We start from the raw sequence: 22,553 nt of genomic DNA, 5'->3' as shown, positions 1-22,553 counted from the left end.
TATAATTTTTTTAGAACTTTTTAGACTTTTGATACTTTAATTATACGGTGATTGCATGAGAAACATGATTGCAACCGTTTTTTTACTATATTATATCGTGTCAATAATAAATTTATAGTTTTAGTTTACCTTAATTTCACTCTTCATAAATAGGAATTCTCAACACATATCTTCTCTTTCTCTTGTCTATTATATTAAAGCACCAGTTTTCACAGTGGACATCCTTTTTCTCCACGTTTTATGCAAAAAAAGAAGATAAAATTGTGTACAAGTGAGGATTCTCGAACCTTAATCGTTGACTCTACATTAATATCTACCTACCCAACAAAACACATATATTTTTTATTTTATTAAAATAAAATCTACACACGTAATACATAAATATCGTAGTAAAGCACAAGCATATGACTAGTCTCACTTCCACATAATAGGAGACCCATCCGGTTGCACCATAGAGGGTGTTTCATTATGGAGCCAACTGTAATAGAGCGACTCCGATCTCGTGTTTGGTAAGCAGAACAGAGTCGCTCTATTTTTTAATAAATAGTAGGAATAGATGATAGGAAAACAAGCATATGGATGGTTTTAATTGTTTTTCATTATTTGTGGAGGTGTGCATATTGTATAAATGTATTTGGATATCTTAGGCTAAATATTTTATAATGGCAATGAGTAACTTTAGGTTGTCCCTAGCAGGTCGTACAAAAAATTATTTTGCATTGTAGTCTACAACACTGTTTATAGAGTGAAATTTAAAATAGGAGATGAGATATGAGATATAATGTGTATTTATATTATGATTAACTTTTTTGATAATGATGGTGAAGGACTGAATCAGACGGTGATAGAGAAGAGTGTGGAAGTATATAGATATATTATAGACATTGATGCAGCCTCCAATACAAATATAACAGCTACTGTTTTTGTTTTCAAGTATGTCCTGATATTTTTTTTAAAAAAAACATTACAACCAAAGTGTGAGTAATACCATTTGTATACAGAAATTTAAATAGTTTATTTGACCGTCGTTATCTGATACTTTATTTTGCACATGCGAAGGTAGGATAGCTGGATTTTTTTTTTAAAAAAAATACTAGAAGAACTTTTCCCGAAAAAAAAGGCAGAAACTTTGGTTTTTTTTGTTTAGAGCAATCCCTCTCCCTGCAACGAGTTTTCAGTGACTGTTCACAGAGGATGAACTTGCGGAGAAAAAGAAGCTGGAATTCAGATAAACGGCATCTGGAGCAACAGGTAGGGTAGCTTCATGTATTGGCAATGGCATCCAGACATCTGGATCCGGGAACCTTTTTGTGGCGATAAGAACCATATGCCATCAAACGGCGCGGCAGACGCAACGGAAGCAAAGAATCCATACCGTTCCACAACTTGCCATCTGGTCACCCGGTTCCACAAGAACTTCAGGAAAAAAAAGCGTACAGGATAAGAATAAGATGAGCCCATGACTAGCCACGCTATCCAGGCATCCCAGCAGTGCAGAAGCACAGAACAGAGAGATGACAAGCAACTGCCGGCAGTCAATTAAAAAGGGGCCGGTGGAAAACAACAAGTTCGTGCCGTCCTGAGTGATAATCTAATCCAGGTGTCTCCTCGGCCTCAAGCTGTCGATGGCGTCGCGGAGTAGCAGCTGCGTATGACGTTTCTGTCTGCGTCCGGCCGCAGACTAATTTTTTTTTCGTGTTTTTCATGCGAAGTTGTCAGCATCTGAAACCTCTTTGCGTCCAAGGTGCTGCCGGGCTCTCCTGTCCTGTCCATTCAGCCGCCCGGCCCGGCCTCTAGAATACGGCCGTCCTTGTGTGCGCCGGTTTCGGACGGCGCCGCTTCATCCAGAAGGCGAGGTCTGTGCCATACAGTTTTCCTCCCTTTTTTTCTTATGTTGAGGTCAGCTGGTCCGGCCCATTCTGCGCAGGATTAGGTTATGGCAATCCCTTTCCCATCTATTTAATTAAATCAGAACATCACATCCCCGTTGAGAAGCCCCCCTTGGGATGGCCACTTTTGCCATGAGATTAAACAATCCTGCCGCGCTCCTTATGCATTCGGATTTCGGATCTCTACACTCATTCTATCCGCAGCCCTTTTGAATTCCCACGTCCTGCTGATCAATTCCTTTGCGGTATATATAAAACATGTTTGGTTTGTGGCTAAATGTGTCACACTTTGCTTAAGGTTAGTCGTTCAAATTGAATAATTAACCTTAGACAAAAAAAGTTAGGCAAAATATGGCAATTGAGGCAACGAACCAAACATGCCTATAGTCCAGCAGTTTAGGCAAGTGCAAGAACATCTCAGAAAACACACAAATCTGTTCTAGTACTGTACAGTACTGTACCCACGCACTGTTACTGTAAGGACAAAAGAACCTGTCCCCTTCCAATAAATAAACATTTTTGCACAGCCAAGATGTTCATAAATACACAGAGAAAAGTCTGTCCATAAACAAAAGAAGACACGTAGCTCACACCATGCGACAGAACCCGTCGCCATCAGCCACAAGGCTCTGCAAGACCGGAACATATGTCGCCCAAAAAGATCGCTCGCTCACTGGGAGCAGCATAAACAGAACACGCTGAAGAAGGGGAAAAAAACCACTGGTCACAACGTGACAGCACACTTGGCCGGATCCATGCCAAACCTGTAGGCAGCAGAACGCATCCACCGCATCGATGCAGGTCACCGCAGTCGGTCTAGGAGCCGCCTTCGGCTCTCTTCCTGAACACGATCCTGCCCAGCAGGCTCGTGCCGCGCTTCTTCCTCCTCTTCGTCGGGTCAGCGGAACCACCGTCGTCCGGCCGCGGCTCGGCATGGACGACGACAATCTGCATCGAATTATTGCCGCCGGCGTCGTTCTCCTCCTGCCGTGCTGCGCTCCTCGTCGTCGGCGTAGCAGTAGCACGAACCTCGCCTTCGTCTTCCTTGGACAGCACCTGTGGCGTGGGCGTGGTGGGAGTGGGACTGGGAGACGTGGAGGCCTCGGCGAGGATGCTCGCGAGCGACTGCGGCTTGTAGTCGGACTTCGCCGAGCTCGTCCTGGGGATGCAGGCGGAGGAGGCGTCTAGAGGACCTGGAGTTGCCGGCGTCTTTAGAGCCTGCAGCTGCTTGCTCAGCATCGTGATCGTCTCCTGGCACTCGGCGAGCTTATCAGCCGCTGCGAGAATCTCTGAGTTCTGCAGTGAATGCTGATATTGTGAGTTCAGTTCATGATGGTGTACTAATAACTGTAGACAGACTCACAGACACCGTAACTTACTGTTGCTAAATGATTTTCCTCTTGCACTGCCCGACGTTCCACACTTGCCTCAGAAGCAGGGCTGTATGATCAAGAGCATACATCAAAAAAAAAAATTTGTTGACAACATTTTATTTATTTATTTTTTAAAAAGTGATCGAGTACACATAGCAGCATATAAATCTACCTTTGCATCTCACGGTATGCCGCCGATTTTCTCTCTGAAAGGATACTACTACCATCCTCGTGTTGTAGGGCATGTATGAGTTCTATATCAGGTTTCTGCAGACGATTGGCCGCCGTAGTCTGGCTTTCAACTGACTGAACTGGTTCTCCATCTGCTTCTGTCCGAAAAGCTGAAGTCGCTGTTGGTTTAGCGCTTTCAGTGTCATGCGTACCGTCTGCTGTAACCGCACCTGATGGCTTAGCTCCATCAAAATCCTCTGTATCACGGCTCACAGTGTCGATCTGATCTTGATCCGAGAAGCATTGGCTCACTACGTACTTTAGGATGAGGCAGACCTCGTCTACAAACTTTCCAAGGTCGCATTTCCCTTCCAGTAGCTCATGACGGACCTGAACCAGGCGCTTGAAGCGGCGAAACATCTCAGACTTGTGGTGCGACAGCGCTCTTGATCTTGCGACGTCGTCTTCTTCTGCATATGCCGCCTGGATCATGGAAGTGGTCTGCTCAACCATATCTCTCACCGCCTTCTCTATTTCAGACTGGTCACTTGGCACGTCCGAACCATCTCTCTTGGCACGAGTAGCTGTCTGCTCCAATGCCTGGCTTATCTGTTCAATAATAGCTTCAAAGCTTTCCCCGCTCGCTTCATGCTTCTGCACAACTAATTCCCAGATATGCCTAACCTTCTCAGGATGGCCGTTGGAGACGCTACCATCCAGGACAGGAGCATTACCATTCTGTTCTTCCGTTGCCAGTCCTGTATCCGCCTTGTGCGGAGATGCACGCTGCACGTTGCGCTTTTGATCACCTGACGCCGTCTCCAGCTTCTCAACCTCAGAGAAATCATGGAGCAGGTTCATCTCAGATGATGCCATGATGGACGCACAGGCACCACCGTTCTCGTTGCCTGACCTGAACTTGTCCAGTTCAGAAACCAGAGCAGAAGCCCAGGATTCAGACTGAGTGTTGGCGTCACTCAGCTGCCTGTTCTCCTCCGTCAGCTCCTTGACCTGCATCTGAGCCGCCGTCAGCTTGCAGGCCTCGTCGGCGTACTTCATCTGCATGAACTGCAGCTCGCTCTCCCTCTTGGCCAGCGCCTGCTTCAGCGCCGTGTTCTCGTCCTCCACGGCGCGGAGCCTGAACGCGTAGCCGTCGGCGCCGCCCGAGACGGATCGCCGCGGCGACGGGGTCCGCGGCGAGAACGGCGCGACGGCCGACCGCGGCGAGGAGGGCGTCGCGGGACGGGGTCGCCTCGGGCTGGCTGTGGGGGTCTGGGCCTGCTGCTGATCGACCTCGTCCCTCATCTTGGCGATCGCTGCCGGCCCGGGAAGCCTCTTGCGGACCATGGCGCGCAGCCGCTGGCACTCAGCCTCCAGCTGCGCGATCCGCTTCTGGTGCTCCGCCTGCTGCCGGCGCGCGGCGTCGACGGACTTGAGGTCGTACTCCCGCTCCTGGCCCCGGACCTCCAGCTCCTTCTGGAGCATGCGCACCTCGTACTCCAACGACCCGGCTTGTTTCTGCGCCGACTCTAGCCTCGCCGTCGCGTCGGCGAGCTTGTCCCCAGTGGCCGCTGCGGACTCCCTCAGCTCCCCGATCAGCGCGTCCTTGACGTCAGCGGCCTTGCAGAGGTTGCTGTTCTCGGCGGCGAGCTTCGCGATCTTCTTGTTCGCGTCCTCCAGCTTCAGCTGGAGCTCGCGCACTTTCTTCTTCTTGGAGGATATCTCGTTGGCCGCCTCGACGATGATCTGCTCCCGCTCTTCTCTGGCAACCACCAGCCGCTCCATGCAGGTTCTCAGAGCTTCTCCCATTTCAGTCATTGTTACCTTGACGCTTGCTTCCCCAGATTATTCAGCTAAAAGTTTATGCAGAAACAAAGAATACGTGGGAAAATGAACAAGTAATTTACGTTAACAACTTGTGTAAGACAGTAACAACAGAGGTTGGTCAAGCCAATTAGGTTTGCATGATGCTCTTGCTTATGTATGAGCCCGCAACAACTGCACTAGTTTGGTTCTCACGTTTTACCAACCAGTTGCTAAAGATAAATAGTCCTACAACTGAACAGTTCTTCATTCCGTCCACCAAAGCTTTTTTGTAAAGGAGAGATAGAAATGTGTGGGCTTCTGAAGCAACCGCTAGTCCACTACTAGTTGATGTGTCTCATTCCGAAGGAAAAAACTTGCTGATATCTGAACTCTTTGTCGTTGGAAACGTTGAACATTAGTTCCTCCCAAATTATGACCACCAAAACCAAACAAACCATGCAACAGACTAAAGAAGTATGCTTTTGAAATGTTGGGTCGTACTGGAACCCCTCGTTTATTCAACCCTGATCCAAAATTCTTGATATTGACTGTCCAATTTAAGACCGACGAAACTGCTGGTCTTCTAACAACTGCCTAAGTGCCTATTAGTTTGATGAGTTTGTAGTGAGTTGGTTGTTGGCAAAATATGTAGTACGAATAATCTGTGGAAATATAGAAACCAATTCAAAGAAAATGTACTACTTCAGTTGTTCAAATAATTCTGAAATTAGCGCATCCCTGAGGTACTCACATGCAAAAGTTGAGACACAAACTCGCTTTTAAAAAATCGTACGAAAATCGAAACATTTCAGGTGCCATTTTGTTCAGAAAATATATATATTAACTATCCACTAAAGTTGACGAGCACAGGCTACACCAATGTAGTTGTAAAACTGAAACCCAGCATTCAACATGACAAAGACATCCCAATAATCCGAAACAGAAGAGCATCAAAACCAAGGTGAGAGAACATATTCAGTACCTGTTTGATCAGGCTACGCAGTTCGTCGGCCACCGCGGGGATGCATAGCTAGCTCCTCGCAGTCAGGGACTCAGGGCACCACGACAGGAGCAGGAAGCAAGAACTGAACTGGCGAGTGGAGTGGAGTGGAGCGCAACCTCGCTCTCGCTCAAGGCGTTCCGTCAGTACGCAGCTTGGCAGGTAAGGTGCAAGCGGTACTGGCAGAAGTTTGGTCGGCGGGCCTCGGCGGAGGGGGTTTCTGTTGCGAGGGGTGTATCCTGTTGAGGATCGGAGGAAGGCGTCAAGGGGGGCAGGGGCAGCGCGGGTGGCGCTTTCGCTTGGCGGGAAGGAAGCGGAGGGGTCAGCGAGGAGCCTGGTGGTTCAGGCATGCTGTCAGAACGACTGGAAGCTGGAGCAGTTGGGCTGTTCAGTCCCGGCCCGGGTACGACCACGACCACACTCTACGGGCGTGTTTGTCGCCATGGCCCAGCAGCCTGGCTGCGCTCCCGGGCTGCAGCTCCTGTGTTTGCGTGGCTGCGCTCCCGGGCTGCAGCTCCTATGTTTGCGTCGTCTGGCTGGCTCGAGAGCCAGGCTGTGCGCGTGCAAATTGAGCCTCTCAGCCTGGCTCCACAGAAACGAGCTCAAGGTCCGTTTCCTGGGAGCCTGGCTGCTCGTGGCGCAAGGATTCCGCGTTTAGGTAGTTTTGGTCTTCTAGCCTGGCTGCATATTGGATGACAAACACCAGCTCGTCTGAGCCAGGCTCATATGGTACAAGTGCGCAAACAAAATAAGTTGCAGTAGCCGGGACAGGCTAGCCTCAGCCTGGTCTAATTGAACGGACCGAGCTGGCCAGGGACAGGGTCACAAACACGCCCTACGTGTCCCACCGGAGACCAGCGTTGGCCTAGCTTCTTCCTCCGTCCTCCCCATGGGCCATGGCTGCTCTCCTGCTCTACTGGGGGATCATGATAAACCAGTTTGCACGCGACGACTGGAATTTGTTACCAATTCCTTTTTTTTCCTAGAAAAAAAATGTTGGCATCGATTCCATGGCTTCTACTTCTTAGAATGAGATCGGTGTATCTGCAGTGTGCATGTTTTTTTCCTCCGGAAAAAAAGTATATTTGCTTCCTTATCGTCCACAGTCTGAATATTACCTGTCCATATAGGCTATTAGCTAGCTTTTTCTACAGGGGATCGATGTGGCATTGCACCTCGTGGACGTCGGGTCGACGAAGACAGGTAGGTAAAACGGCTTCTGCATCAAGCTTTGAGGTTTATAAGACCCCCGAAAAAAATCACTGACCCGTCCATGCCATTGCCACCAGTCGGGGCGCACTGGCAAGTACGTCAGGAAAGTTGTGAAACCGTCGTCCGAACACAGGAGAAATGTGGAGCACGACATCGGACGTGCTCTCGAGGAGTTAGGTCGATCGACAGCACGTGTGAATATTACTCAAGGCGAAAAGAGGGGGGAAAAAAGGTCAACACTTTTTGGTGCTGAATCAAAGCCATCCATCACCCCAGTGCACCTATCTGTGAGAGACATGAGTTCTTCACAATCACATTGCGCGTTTTTTCTTTCTTTGGAAGGACTGACCGGATGAACAGTAAGATTCATTCGTACAGATACAGTATCTTATTGCATATTGCTTGGATTTGGACACTAACATGCGTACAACGGTACAGGTCCTTAAGGCGTAAGCGACCGTTCCTCTGCACTTGTCGTCGGCTACTGGTAGTTTGCAGCGGTTGGGCAGTGCGTAGCGTCGTCTAAGGCGACGGATCGGGGTGGAATGCCAGGACATGAACGGGACGCACTTGTCACTAGCGCAGCCAGAGACGCGTCGCGTCCCCGTCGCCCGGCTGCTGCCTGCCGGTGCCGTGGGGCAGTCGCGTGAGGTGAGCTCGGCACCGAACGAACCACTGGCGCCGTTTGCAATGGGTTCAGCGACCACCCAGCACTTCGTTGTCGCTCGGTCAAGCGGTTGGTTGCACGGCGACATCCCACTGATCAGAATCAGATGCCGGGTGCTCCGCGAGTGAGGTGGTGTGGTGAAAAGGATTAGGCCACAGCACTTGAGCTTGTTCCCCCGCCCCTTTGTTGGCGTTCCGTGCTTGCAACTAAAAATGGAGTGTCACCACATAGGATTTAAAGTGTGATATCCTTCGTAATGTGTACTATCATAATTATATATTTAAACTAGTTAATTGGTGTGATATTGTGTGAGACTATATCTAAACATTATTTTTTATGCCACAACCTAAGATGTCGTGCCAAAACAATAAATATTTTATATAACATACAACTTCCCCTATTAAATGTCTTGCCACATCAGCGAAAAGTCTTATATGACATCTCATTAATGAGTATGATACTATCCATTAAGAATAACCTTAGACTATGTCCAGCAATTTATCTATATGTTCACCCAGAATACTGTTTTACACTATAGACTGTACTATTCGCATATTCAAGTTTAAATATAGGTATACGAATAGGTAAGTTGTTGGAGATAGCCGCTAGCAAGGAATGAAGGCTAGTCAGAATGTCTTTTTATTTAGAATAAATAAAATGGGTCTTAGAGCATATCCAAGAGATTAGTTAAATGGCTTGTCAAGCTAAATTTTGATTACTCAACAACAAATAACTCTGCAATATACTAGCTATCTAACTCGATAAGCTATCCGACTCTTTAAATTGACTCCCGCACTAGCAAAACTTAGCTAGCCACTCTGGCTAGCTTCTTCAAGTTAGAGTGAGGTGCTCCATATAGAGTGTAATCTTTATAGAAAAATATATATCGAGTTAAATAGAGAGCCAAAAACAAAGAATCCACGAAGATGCTCTTACAGTTTAGAATAAATAAATGGGTACAGAGAAGTCAAAACGGTCTCATAATATTAAGGGCCCAGTTCATTTTCACATGAAAAACCCATGAAACGGAAAAAAATCCCGCATTCAAAAGAAACCTTGGGTGGGAAACTTTTCTGCATTCTCAATTCCTTCCTGTGTTCCAAATAGGCATCAGTGTATTTGCAGCCATACCTGCGGCGTTTGAGGAACGCTGTTTGATTTGGTGAGATGAGATGCGGGAACTAGCTTAGGATTCTGTTGGTAAGATCTGGTGAGACCAGCTTCCCAAAACTGCGAATCGAACTTGTGGGCTTCTAATCCCGGATTCCCTTGGCTTCGGCAGATTTGGACAGCGGCAGATTTGGACAGCAGTATTAGGGCTACTCTGGGAATCTCAAATCCCCTTCGGAAATGGAGGCCCCTTTAATCCCGAAGGGGATTTGAGTTTCCAAATTAGCCGTTAGGATCGCTCCATTAACCAAGTGAAGGCTCCTTTGCACCTATTTCAAACAAGGCATTGAACACGTTGACAACAAAAGCGACCTGTGAAACCAAATCGGGGCCTGGTGATTTATCACAAGGCAGCTAAAATGCACAGAAGTACCACCACACTATTAAATCGATAAATATTTATCCATATAAATAAGTTCTCAACGTTTGTGCCGCTAAAGAGGGTGGGGAAAGAAGAAAGCACAAAGCCTGGTGCCACTCAAGCTTAAATTCAGAGACATGAAATCAACAGTACTGGCAACAATGCAGTGAAGAGCAATGGTTACATTAATTTCCTCTCTGATAGTCTGATTAGTCCTCTACTCGACAGTTTAACCAATTCAGTACCTCTTAATTCCAAAAATGCACTTTGCAATGATCAACTACCTAAACAGGTTAAGATCTGAATGGATGAGTGCTGCATGAGATATAAATGGAACATTTGCATACACCCCTGAAAGTGCACACCTTACACACTCGGCAACCGTGAAGATTTGAATGAAGGCCATTGCCATCCAGAAATGTGCCATTTGTTTGCCCTGAAAAGCAATGCTTGGGTTCCAGTTGCAGGCAGTGGCCAGAGCTTGTGAGCCCGTGTCAAGCAGGATAGCCAATATGATGTGGAAGCGCAAGAAGTGTGGCGACCACTTCCGCCTCACAACAAAGAAGTATATAGTCATGAAGATCGCCAGGAAAAGCCACCCAGGGAGCAGAGCCATTGTATCGATGAAAGCGTAAGGCAGGCTAAATCTTTGCAAGTATGGATGAAGCTGATAGATAGCATCTGCATGCCCCCACATGTTGTGCAGTGGCAGAAGATAAGGTACACATGCTAGGGTCCTCCACCACCATTTCGGTTTGAAAGATAACTCAGGGTAGCTGAATGACGACAAGGATGCTTGGCAACCAACTTTAGTTCTTGGTTTCAACTTTGGGGATGACAGTAGTGGCTTGATGTTCTTGACAGGATTATACTTTGCAAATGCTGAAGATGTAGCATAACGGTGAGAATCCACACCAGCTGAAAGGAAAAAATTTATTGTCATATGAAGATCTAATAAAAATTTCAACATCATCACTGGCATAGCAAGATTTACAATAGAGATACTTCACCTCAAATGCATATGGCAACTTTAGCACAAAGGAGAAATAATTGAGAAAATAAAGTACTCAAAGAAAATTTGCTATGACTGATAGTCGAAAACATGCAAAATCAAATTCCTCAAATAACACACAAATGAAGTAGAATTTCAAAATAATCATCACAAGAAAGTCAATATATGAATTATTAGTTTCACAGTTTGTAAAACTGTGTATGTCATTGATAGGAGAGGGCCAGAAATCCATAATTCATCCATGTATGTACAATTGCCTTCAGCATAAAAAAAAGTTCAATTGAACTAGACTATATCTTCATTTAATGTTGTCTCCACATGAACAACAACTCCATCATGCATTGATACAATAAGATGTAAATGTCATACTATCATGAAGTGGACTGAACCGTAGCAAACTTTTCTTTAACTAACATCTTTTGTGACATTGAGATTACAAACTTCCCTTGTCATTGCTAAAAGTAAATACTCCATCCGTCCACAAATGTTTGTCGCTATGGTATTCGTGCCAGTAAAACTTTCTTAAGTTTGACTAGATTTATAGAACATATTAGCAACAATTATATATTCAAATAAATTTACTACAAAAATAGACTTAAAGATCTATCTAATGATACTAATTATGTAATATAAATATAAATATTTATATAAATATGGTCAAAGTTAAAAATGTTGACTCCTCGAAATGTGAGAACGACCAACATTTGTGGACGGCGGGAGTAACTTATAATCCAGGTTATAAACAGCATGGCTTTTCAGAGTTAATAGATAAGCATCCACAATTAGGGGTGAAAATGGTCGGTAACGGTCGGAAAAACTCTTTCACCATTTTCATCCGTATAAGTTTTTGTTCTGTCGAAATCAGGAAACGGATTACGGCCGGTAAATTCCGATATATCAAAAACGGATAAATCCAGACAAAATAACTCGGAATCGTTCGGAAAACGGTAACTTAAATCGGGAAAGCTCACATTAAACGGTAACTAATATTGTTGATGTTGCTATTGGATAATTGTTGTAAAAATGTACAATCAAAGCATCTTTTGATTATTTTACTATCAAAAGCATCTTTTATTACACTTAGAAGTGCTCTAACTGGTTGGTTGTAGGTTAATTCCATCTTTTGATATCAGAAAATCAGTGAGCCCTTCTGGCTCTGCCATGGAAGCATGTAGCAAGTTAAAATTACGTTACACCTTCGATTATGCAACTTTCCATTTAAAAGAAAAGGAAAGAAAAACAAATCTTGACAATTTGGTTGGGACTCTGGAGGAAAAATGTTGAAGCTTAATACAAACTAAACATGGTCAAACGTTGCCCAACTACGTTGCACACTATACCAAACTAAGGCAGTTCATCCCAAAAACTATTTTAAGAAAGAATAGTTGCCTTGCCAATGGAGAAAGAGCTTCAGTGGCAGCAATAAGCCCATAAGCACAGCTGAATACACCCAAGCATATATCACATTTTCAAAGAGCTCGGATGAAGTACAAAAATAAACAGAAATATCTATTCACATTCTGGGGTGTGTTGGGTGTTTCTAGGAGCAGGATTTGCCTCTCCATTCTATTTCTATTCTTCTTAACGAAATGTCACATAGCTCTCCTGAGAACAAAACAAAAATATCCATGCACAAGTAAAAATTCCATATGGGAAGAAATAGAAGTGGATTTACCTCTCAAAGCCAAGGATTTATTCCCAAGAAGAAATGCGGAACCCTGCAGTCTCAGAAACGCAACACTAGGGCATAAAGATGGCTTCACAGGAGAACCATAGCGGTTTGCGGCAATAACACCAAACTGCTGAGGATTCGCAGTAGCCGCTCCATGACAGGGAACCATCGTGTGGTAGACCTGACGAAATGCTTTAGGGATTGGGAACGTATCTGGTGCTCAAAGGGGTACGGTGCTCATGTGCACATTTTAAATCTGGTGCATTCATTTCACATCTAACAGCAGCATCAATTTTGTGAAGAACCCCTTCCACCTTCTTCCCCTGGTGGGAGGGGTTCTTCGTAAAATTGCTGGTGTCGTTGAATACAAGATGGATCCACCAGATTTAAAATGTGCACATGAGCACCGTACCCCTTTGAGCACCAGATACGTTCCCTTAGGGATTAGTGTTAAATCCCCCCAAAATTTGGAAAATAAAATCGCACGAACAATGCACCCAAGCAAGCTAGGGCTTCGTTACCAGTAATGGAAGAACTGAATACTAGCGTAGATAGATCCCCGCTCTCTGACAGTCCGGAAGGAATGAGTACCACGATGGGAGGAGGCAGTGGCCGCGAAAACCTAAACAGCATAAAAGTACAGACACTGGACCACACTTTTTAGAAACTGCGAAAGCTAGAAAATAATAGATTTAAACATGATAAAAACTGAAATGATTATAAAATTAAACATGTGTTCACTGGATAACATATACAACCAGAGGAAAAACAAGAGCACTCATCATGTAATCCTGTCAAAGATGCAACAAAAATGGTCTCAGAGTTCTCTGAATCAATGCCCTGGCTTCTAGAGTCCTAGTGAGTGTTGATTGGCTGCAAATTTAGAAAAATAGCAAACAAGTAACTCCTTGTTTAAAGGACACCTGCTCCGATTCGGAAATCAAAATACCCCACAGGATTGTGCCTTTTGCTTGCTGTTGGCTCGCCATTGCCTGGAGCACGGTGTAACCGCGCAAGGCCAACGATCCGGCACGGCTGCTGGCACAAACCGACCGTAGCGAACGCGGAAAGCCGAGGAGCCGAGCCGCGCAGGCAGGGGTGAGGATCAGGAAGCGGGACGAGCGTCGAGCGACGGCCGGTTTGGATTAGGCAACCTGTGCGTTTTGGTTTGCGTCCTTTGGAGTTGGAGAAGCTAGGACGGACAAGAGTCAAGAGATGACACAGGCACGAGACGTCGGCACGTCGATGTGCAGCCGCTTGGGCCGACTTGCTGACTGTGCTCGCCGCGGCCTGTGTATCTGTATGGCACTAAGGGTGTGTTTGGATGGAGGGATGAGGATAGATGAAGAGGGATGGGATGGGATGGGATCATTTTAATTTCACTCGCGTTTGGTTTGGAGGTTCAGAGTCAGGGTCAAGGAATATTCTTCAAAAATGGTGGATAAGGCTATCCCTCAAAAAATAAGGGACGGGGTCAACCAAGGGTTGACCCCGTCCCATCCCTCGTTGACACCGAACCAAACACTACCTAACACCATGGCTGACAATTTCTTTGAGTTCATTGGGCCAAGGCCAATGACGACCCTTACGACAGATAGTGTGAATTTCCCACTTAATTACCCAAATTAATTTCTAACATCCTCAACATTTTTAAACCATCTGTTTTTGCACTCTGGTTTTAGACAATGATTTTATATGACGTGGCATTATATATCTCGTGACACGCTAGATGCAAAGGTAAATCAAACTTTATAGATAGTTTAGACTATCTGCATCAGCTTACCCATCTTCATATCTATACTGTTGAGAACTACCTTACCATGGATCATCAGATCCGTTCCCTTCCCTCCGTCAGCAGTAGAGGCGCAAGAAGTTGTAGAGGACCCGTCTCCCTTCTCATAAGCACGACAGAGGAAACACACGAGACACATGATATAGGGTTGGACCTCTCGCCTCTTTCTTATCTCTATTCCATATGAGGGGGTACAAGTTCTATATATAGAGACGTGATAGCCCTCAGGGGCATACTCGGTATTTGCCCATATAACCCTTCATTAGGGTTTCTCAACACTCCCCCTTGGACGAATACCGCGACCAACACATGCCTCATTAAAACTCCCAAAAAACCCAGTGAGAAAATATGGAGAAAGAGCGCAGGGTGACGCATATCGCATTTGCACTTTGTTGTCTCGTTAAAAACCTAATGTGAGAAACTTCAGAAAAACTCACCAAGGAAAAAGAGTACAACAATTGTCATCAGGACTTATTTCGATCTTCTATATCTAGATTCCATTGAATCTTCTATAAAGGCTAGCTTTAGAAATGTGCTCCCCTGATCCTTGCAAAATCGTATCAATAAGACAAAACATCTTCTTCTGGAAGTATATGCACATAAAGATTTAACAAACAGATTGCATATCCTTGCAAGGACAACTTTACTTCTCACTACAGGAATCCAGTTAATTCCCGTCGGCTAAAAACCGATGGGAATAACCTATAAACCGACAGGAATAACTAATTCCCGTCGGTAAATGGCTAACTCCCGTCGGCCTCAAGCCGATGGCCATCAGTTGTCGGGGATAACCTTATTCCCGTCGGCGGCTGACGGGAATAAGTAATCCCCGTCGGCCAAGTACAAGCTGACGGGGATAAGCCTTAACTCCCGTCGGCCAGGTGAACCGACGTGGATTAACTGTTAACTCCCGTCGGCCAACGCAACCAACGGGGATTAACTGTTAACTCCCGTCGGCCAGGTGAACCGATGGGGATTAACTGGGCCAACGTAGATTAATTGTTAATCCTCGTCGGTTCGACCATAGCCGACGGGAATTAACTGGGCCGACGGGAATTAATCTATAATGCTGCAAAATCGGCACCAAATTAGGTCACTATTTCTCCACAATTGCACACAATACATATATATATATCATCACACAGAACATACACATTACAAACACATGCATTGATAATCAATTCACACATCACAAACTTAAGATCACCAACATACAAACATTTCAAATAGGAACAACGAGATAAGTGCAAGTGTTTAAGTTCGCGAAAAACATAGCGTCCACGAGTTAAGCCACTTTGATGGTGTTTGATCGACTGGATCTATATATTTGATAGAAACTTCCATAAAGGTTCACATATTGATCATCAAGCTGACGCCTTCAGGGCATAGAATATGACATTTACTGTCTCATGATTGTGATCAATATAAGCATTCGCTCCCCCTAACGATGACATCTGTCAAAGTCGTTATCCCTCATAACTCAAGCATATTCTTCAAGATATATGTCTCGTTGTTCATCTGGAATAACGAGAATAGATGAGGTTGGGGTGCTATTATTTTCTCTTACACCACAATTTATACATAGTTGTGCAAAGCAAATAACATGTCCTTCAATAGGACTTAGGGGATAATATAGTTGAAATAGTACATATTCTAAATATGACACATCACTACAGGCGTTCATCCTTTGCAACATCTATGTTGGTGTAACAAAAGTCCATAAAAATCGTAATCCATCAGGGATTTTTCATTGATCAGATATATCGTTATAGTTTGTCATTCTGGCACAATGGGGATATTTTGCCAGTAACATCTAAACCTTATAGGTTTCTGTCATCGTGGCTTTAGAGTATACCGTAATTCCACATCTAGTAGAAAATACCATGAGTAAAGATCGTGGAATGCACATGTGCTTATTCGGTGAGCTTCAAGTCCTTTGGTACCTCATCTTATTCCTTTTCGGGTCTGTATAGGTCTTTATCCCTTTATAGGGATGCTCAAACTTTGGTGTTTAACACAGACTTTATTTCTTCTGGAAAGGTTCCATCAAGGAACTATAATCTCATCTAGGAGATATTCTCTCTACATAGGAGAGTGCTCATTCATCGGGAATGTATTATTCAGTACGAGATTTATATGTTGCATATTTATAATTCAAAGATGAGTCCTCCTAGGATCTCATGACGGATCTTCAGAATTGAAAGAGAATTAGGCTTATACCTAGTTCCTAAATAGTTTTGGTGGTTGAATCGCCCAACACAAACAATTGGACTAACTAGTTTGCTCTAGATTATATGTTCTACAGGTGCCAAAAGTTCATCTATATCTATACTAAATCGACTGTCCGGAACACCGTAGATTATTCCGGACAGGAGAAGCTTTTTGGAAAAACAAGCCAAGCGCGGACCGTCCGGGCCCTTGCGGCGGACCGTCCGCAACACTAGAATGACTCCCGGACAGAACCAATGCAAAAATACAAGTTTCCATTACGGACTGTCCGAAAGAAAAGCAAAGACCGTCCGAGCCCTCGCGCGGACCGTCCGGCCTCAGGCGCGGACCGTCCGGTCGGTAAGAAACCGAAAAACCCGAAGGTAACGGGTTCGGAGAAATGAATTATAGGGGGCCTCGCGGACCGTCCGGGGTGCACGACCGGACCGTCCGCGACTGGCTCTGTCTGACATCTGACGACGCATTAAATACAATATAGCCGTTGATATAGCCGTTACTGCTGACCGTTGCATTTTCAGCCGTTGATCTTCAGGGGCGGACCGTCCGCACCAGGAGGGCGGACCGTCCGCGCTCAGCAGAAAGGCCCAACGGCTAGGAAGTGGTTGGTGGCTATAAATACAACCCCAACCACCTCCATTCATAACATCCAAGCATTCCAACCTTCAACATTCAATACAAGAGCTAGCAATCCATTCCAAGACACATTCAAAGCCTCCATCTCTCCAAGTTTCACAATTGAGAAAAGAGATCATTAGTGATTAGTGACTTGAGAGAGAAAGTGATCCGTGTGTTATTTGTCGCTCTTGTCGCTTGGCTTTTGCAATCGTGCTTTCTTTCAATCTTTCTTGCGATCAACTCAATTGTAACCAAAGCAAGAGACACCAATTGTGTGGTGATCCTTGCGGGGAAGTTTGTTCCCGTTTGATTGAGAAGAGAAAGCTCACTCGGTCCGAGGGACCGTTTGAGAGAGGGAAAGGGTTGAAAAAGACCCGGCCTTTGTGGCCTCCTCAACGGGGAGTAGGTTTGCGAAAACCGAACCTCGGTAAAACAAATCCGCGTGTCACACTCCTTATTTGATTACGATTTGTTTTGCACCCTCTTTCACGGACTCGTTTATATTTCTAACGCTAACCCGGCTTGTAGTTGTGATTATATTTGTAAATTTCAGTTTCGCCCTATTCACCCCCCCTCTAGGCGACTTTCAATTGGTATCAGAGCCCGGTGCTTCATTAGAGCCTAACCGCTCGAAGTGATGTCGGGAGATCACGCCAAGAAGGAGATGGAGACCGGCGAAAAGCCCACTACAAGCCAAGGGAGCACTTCATCGGAAGAGTCCCACACCAAGAGGAGGGAGAAGAAGAAGATCTCCTCCAACAAAGGGAAGGAGAAGAAATCTTCTTCTCACCACAAAGAAAAGAAGGAAAAATCTTCTTCCCACAAGCCGCATCGAAGCGGAGACAAGCAAAAGAGGATGAGGAAAGTGGTCTACTACGAGACCGACACTTCATCAACATCGACCTCCGACTCCGATGCACCCTCCGTAACTTCTAAACGCCAAGAGCGTAAGAAGTTTAGTAAGATCCCCCTACACTATCCTCGCATTTCTAAACATGCACCTTTACTTTCCGTCCCATTAGGCAAACCACCAACTTTTGATGGTGAAGATTATGCTAGGTGGAGTGATTTAATGCGATTTCATCTAACCTCACTCCACAAAAGTATATGGGATGTTGTTGAGTTTGGTGCACAGGTACCATCCATAGGGGATAAGGATTACGATGAGGATGAGGTGGCCCAAATCGAGCACTTCAACTCTCAAGCGACAACAATACTCCTCGCCTCTTTGAGTAGAGAGGAGTACAACAAAGTTCAAGGGTTGAAGAGCGCCAAGGAGGTTTGGGATGTGCTCAAAACCGCGCACGAGGGAGACGAGCTCACCAAGATCACCAAGCGGGAAACGATCGAGGGGGAGCTCGGTCGGTTCCGGCTTCGCAAAGGGGAGGAGCCACAACACATGTACAATCGGCTCAAGACCTTGGTGAACCAAGTGCGCAACCTCGGGAGCGTAAAGTGGGATGACCACGAAGTGGTTAAGATTATTCTAAGATCTCTTATTTTCCTTAACCCTACTCAAGTTCAATTAATTCGTGGTAATCCTAGATATACTAAAATGACCCCCGAGGAAGTAATCGGGCATTTTGTAAGTTTTGAGTGCATGATCGAAGGCTCGAGGAAAATCAACGAGCTTGACGAACCCACCACATCCGAAGCTCAACCCGTCGCATTCAAGGCGACGGAAGAAAAGAAGGAGGAGTCTACACCAAGTAGACAACCAATCGACGCCTCCAAGCTTGACAATGAGGAGATGGCGCTTGTCATCAAGAGCTTCCGCCAAATCCTCAAACAAAGGAGGGGGAAAGATTACAAGTCCCGCTCCAAGAAGGTTTGCTACAAATGTGGTAAGCCCGGTCATTTTATTGCTAAATGTCCTATATCAAGTGACAGTGACCGAGGCGACGACAAGAAGGGAAGAAGAAAGGAGAAGAAGAGATACTACAAGAAGAAGGGCGGCGATGCCCATGTTTGTCGGGAGTGGAATTCCGACGAAAGCTCAAGCGACTCCTCCTCCGACGAGGACGCCGCCAACATCGCCGTCACCAAAGGACTTCTCTTCCCCAACGTCGGCCACAAGTGCCTCATGGCAAAGGACGGCAAAAGAAAGAAGGTAAAATCAAGATCCTCTACTAAGTATGAAACCTCCAGTGATGAAAATGCTAGTGATGAGGAGGATAACTTGCGTACCCTTTTTGCTAATCTTAACATGGAACAAAAGGAAAAATTAAATGAATTAATTAGTGCTATTCATGAAAAGGATGACCTTTTGGATTCCCAAGAGGATTATCTAATTAAAGAAAACAAGAAACATGTTAAGGTTAAAAATGCTTATGCTCTAGAAATTGAGAAATGTGAAAAATTATCTAGTGAGCTAAGCACTTACCGTGAGATGATTGACAACCTTAGGAATGAAAATGCTAGTTTAAATGCTAAGGTTGATTCACATGTTTGTAATGTTTCAATTCCCAATCCTAGAGATAATAATGATGATTTGCTTGCTAGGATTGGAGAATTAAACATTTCTCTTGCTAGCCTTAAAGTAGAAAATGAAAATTTAATTGCTAAGGTTAAAGAACTAGATGATTGCAATGCTACCATTTCCAATCTTAAAGATAAAAATGATATTCTTCATGCTAAGATTGTTGAACTTAATTCTTGCAAACCCTCTACATCTATTGTTGAGCATGTATCTATTTGTACTAGATGTAGAGATGTTGATATTAATGCTATTCATGATCATATGGCTTTAATTAAACAACAAAATGATCACATAGCAAAACTAGATGCTAAAATTGCCGAGCACAACTTAGAAAATGAGAAATTTAAATTTGCTCGTAGCATGCTTTATAATGGGAGACGCCCGGGCATCAAGGATGGCATTGGCTTCCAAAGGGGAGACAATGTCAAAATTAATGCCCCTCCTAAAAGATTGTCTAACTTTGTTAAGGGCAAGGCTCCCATGCCTCAGGATAACGAGGGTTACATTTTATACCCTGTCGGTTATCCCGAGGACAAAATTAGGAAAATTCATTCTAGGAAGTCTCACTCTGGTTCTAACCATGCTTTTATATATAAGAATGAGACATCTAGCTCTAGGCAACCAACACGTGCTAAGTTGCCTAAGAAGAAAATTCCTAATGCATCAAATGAGCATGACATTTTATTTAAAACTTTTGATGCATCCTATGTTTTAACTAACAAATCCGGCAAAGTAGTTGCCAAGTATGTTGGGGGCAAGCACAAGGGGTCAAAGACTTGTGTTTGGGTACCCAAAGTTCTTGTGTCTAATGCCAAAGGACCCAAAACCATTTGGGTACCTAAAGTCAAGAACTAAACTTGTTTTGTAGGTTTATGCATCCGGGGGCTCAAGTTGGATACTCGACAGCGGGTGCACAAACCACATGACAGGGGAGAAAAAGATGTTCTCCTCATACGAGAAAAACCAAGATCCCCAACGAGCTATCACATTCGGGGATGGAAATCAAGGTTTGGTCAAAGGTCTTGGTAAAATTGCTATATCTCCTGACCATTCCATTTCAAATGTTTTTCTGGTTGATTCTTTAGATTACAATTTGCTTTCCGTATCTCAATTGTGTCAAATGGGCTACAACTGTCTATTCACTGATGTAGGTGTCACTGTCTTTAGAAGAAGTGATGATTCAATAGCATTTAAGGGAGTGTTAGAGGGTCAGCTATACTTAGTAGATTTTGATAGAGCTGACCTCGACACTTGCTTAATTGCTAAGACTAACATGGGTTGGCTCTGGCATCGCCGACTAGCTCATGTTAAGATGAAGAATCTTCATAAGCTTCTAAAGGGAGAACACATTTTAGGACTAACAAATGTTCATTTTGAGAAAGACAGGATTTGTAGCGCATGCCAAGCAGGAAAGCAAGTTGGCACTCATCATCCGCATAAGAACATAATGACGACCGACAGGCCACTTGAGCTCCTACACATGGACCTATTCGGCCCGATCGCTTACATAAGCATCGGCGGGAGTAAGCACTGTCTAGTTATTGTGGATGATTATTCTCGCTTCACTTGGGTATTCTTTTTATAGGAAAAATCTCAAACCCAAGAAACCTTAAAGGGATTCTTGAGACGGGCTCAAAATGAGTTCGGCTTAAGGATCAAGAAAATAAGAAGCGACAACGGGACGGAGTTCAAGAACTCTCAAATCAAAGGCTTTCTTGAGGAGGAGGGCATCAAACATGAGTTCTCTTCTCCCTACACTCCACAACAAAATGGTGTAGTGGAGAGGAAGAATCGAACTCTATTGGACATGGCAAGGACCATGCTTGATGAGTACAAGACTTCGGATCGGTTTTGGGCGGAGGCAGTCAACACCGCTTGCTACGCCATCAACCGGTTGTATCTACACCGAATCCTCAAGAAGACATCATATGAACTCCTAACTGGTAAAAAGCCCAACATTTCATATTTTAGAGTTTTTGGTAGCAAATGCTTTATTCTTGTTAAAAGAGGTAGAAAATCTAAATTTGCTCCTAAAACTGTAGAAGGCTTTTTACTTGGTTATGACTCAAACACAAGGGCATATAGGGTCTTTAACAAGTCCACTGGACTAGTTGAAGTCTCATGTGACGTTGTGTTTGATGAAACTAACGGCTCTCAAGTAGAGCAAGCTGATCTTGATGAGATAGGTGAAGAACAGGCTCCATGCATCGCGCTAAGGAACATGTCCATTGGGGATGTATGTCCTAAGGAATCCGAAGAGCCTCCAAATGCACAAGATCAACCATCCTCCTCCATGCAAGCATCTCCACCGACTCAAAATGAGGATGAAGCTCAAGTTGATGAAGTAGAAGATCAAGCAAATGAGCCATCTCAAGATAACAGCAATGATCAAGGGGGAGATGCAAATGATCAAGACAAGGAGGATGAAGAACCAAGACCGCCACATCCAAGAGTCCACCAAGCAATTCAACGAGATCACCCCGTCGACACTATCCTCGGCGACATTCATAAGGGGGTAACTACTCGATCTCGTGTTGCACATTTTTGTGAACATTACTCTTTTGTTTCCTCTATTGAGCCACACAGGGTAGAGGAAGCACTCCAAGATTCGGATTGGGTGGTGGCGATGCAAGAAGAGCTCAACAACTTCACTAGGAATGAGGTATGGCATTTAGTTCCACATCCTAATCAAAATGTTGTAGGAACCAAATGGGTTTTTCGCAACAAGCAAGATGAGCATGGTGTGGTGACAAGGAACAAAGCTCGACTTGTGGCCAAAGGATTCTCCCAAGTCGAAGGTTTGGATTTCGGTGAAACCTATGCACCCGTAGCTAGGCTTGAGTCAATTCGCATATTATTAGCCTATGCTACTTACCATGGCTTTAAGCTTTATCAAATGGACGTGAAAAGTGCCTTCCTCAATGGACCAATCAAGGAAGAGGTCTATGTTGAGCAACCTCCCGGCTTTGAAGACAGTGAGTATCCTAACCATGTCTATAAGCTCTCTAAGGCGCTTTATGGGCTCAAGCAAGCCCCAAGAGCATGGTATGAATGCCTTAGAGATTTTCTTATTGCAAATGGATTCAAAGTCGGAAAGGCCGATCC

General features: G+C 44.8%; 2 protein-coding genes and 1 long non-coding RNA gene across 4 annotated transcripts; 1 reads left to right on the top strand and 2 right to left on the bottom strand.

The window, feature by feature from the left end:
- Positions 1 to 2,360: 2,360 nt before the first annotated feature.
- LOC103627410 (filament-like plant protein 7) lies at positions 2,361 to 7,384 on the bottom strand. The gene is made up of 4 exons (XM_008647705.2): positions 6,222 to 7,384; positions 3,435 to 5,286; positions 3,269 to 3,329; positions 2,361 to 3,185 (listed from the first exon to the last, which is right to left on the bottom strand). The coding sequence occupies exons 2-4, from the start codon at positions 5,249 to 5,251 to the stop codon at positions 2,706 to 2,708; spliced, it is 2,358 nt and encodes a 785-aa protein (XP_008645927.1). The 5' UTR covers positions 5,252 to 5,286; positions 6,222 to 7,384; the 3' UTR covers positions 2,361 to 2,705.
- On the top strand, positions 4,751 to 8,140 carry LOC100502459 (uncharacterized). Its single transcript, NR_157380.1, has 4 exons — positions 4,751 to 5,222; positions 7,394 to 7,442; positions 7,529 to 7,810; positions 7,890 to 8,140. It is a non-coding gene; the product is annotated as an uncharacterized lncRNA (long non-coding RNA).
- Positions 8,141 to 9,671: 1,531 nt separating this feature from the next.
- Positions 9,672 to 13,606, bottom strand: LOC100282929 (tic20-like protein). 2 transcript variants are annotated; one of them, NM_001155834.2, is made up of 4 exons: positions 13,283 to 13,457; positions 12,855 to 13,206; positions 12,337 to 12,514; positions 9,700 to 10,567 (listed from the first exon to the last, which is right to left on the bottom strand). In NM_001155834.2, the coding sequence occupies exons 3-4, from the start codon at positions 12,500 to 12,502 to the stop codon at positions 9,930 to 9,932; spliced, it is 804 nt and encodes a 267-aa protein (NP_001149306.2). In that variant the 5' UTR covers positions 12,503 to 12,514; positions 12,855 to 13,206; positions 13,283 to 13,457; the 3' UTR covers positions 9,700 to 9,929. The 2 variants fall into 2 exon arrangements, with proteins under 2 accessions (XP_008643698.1, NP_001149306.2); XM_008645476.3 differs by having other exon boundaries at positions 9,672 to 10,567; positions 12,337 to 12,747; positions 12,855 to 13,606.
- Between the last annotated feature and the right edge of the window lie 8,947 nt (positions 13,607 to 22,553).

This window comes from Zea mays, chromosome 5 (assembly GCF_902167145.1).
Source record: "Zea mays cultivar B73 chromosome 5, Zm-B73-REFERENCE-NAM-5.0, whole genome shotgun sequence".
In the NCBI taxonomy this organism is placed as follows: domain Eukaryota; kingdom Viridiplantae; phylum Streptophyta; class Magnoliopsida; order Poales; family Poaceae; genus Zea; species Zea mays.
Note: the sequence above shows the minus strand (reverse complement) of the source record. Positions and strands in the feature narration are given on the sequence as shown.

Bases quoted from the DNA above. Each gene is read 5' to 3' on its own strand.
- LOC103627410 (XM_008647705.2), bottom strand. From the start codon at position 5,251: ATGACTGAAATGGGAGAAGCTCTGAGAACCTGCATGGAGCGGCTGGTG. The intron at 3,330-3,434 runs GTAGATTTATAT...TTGATCATACAG, and splicing joins GCATACCGTGAGATGCAAAG to CCCTGCTTCTGAGGCAAGTG. The intron at 3,186-3,268 runs GTAAGTTACGGT...CATTCACTGCAG, and splicing joins AGGAAAATCATTTAGCAACA to AACTCAGAGATTCTCGCAGC.
- LOC100282929 (XM_008645476.3), bottom strand. From the start codon at position 12,502: ATGGTTCCCTGTCATGGAGCGGCTACTGCGAATCCTCAGCAGTTTGGT. The intron at 10,568-12,336 runs GTAAATCCACTT...TTTTCCTTTCAG, and splicing joins TAAATCCTTGGCTTTGAGAG to CTGGTGTGGATTCTCACCGT.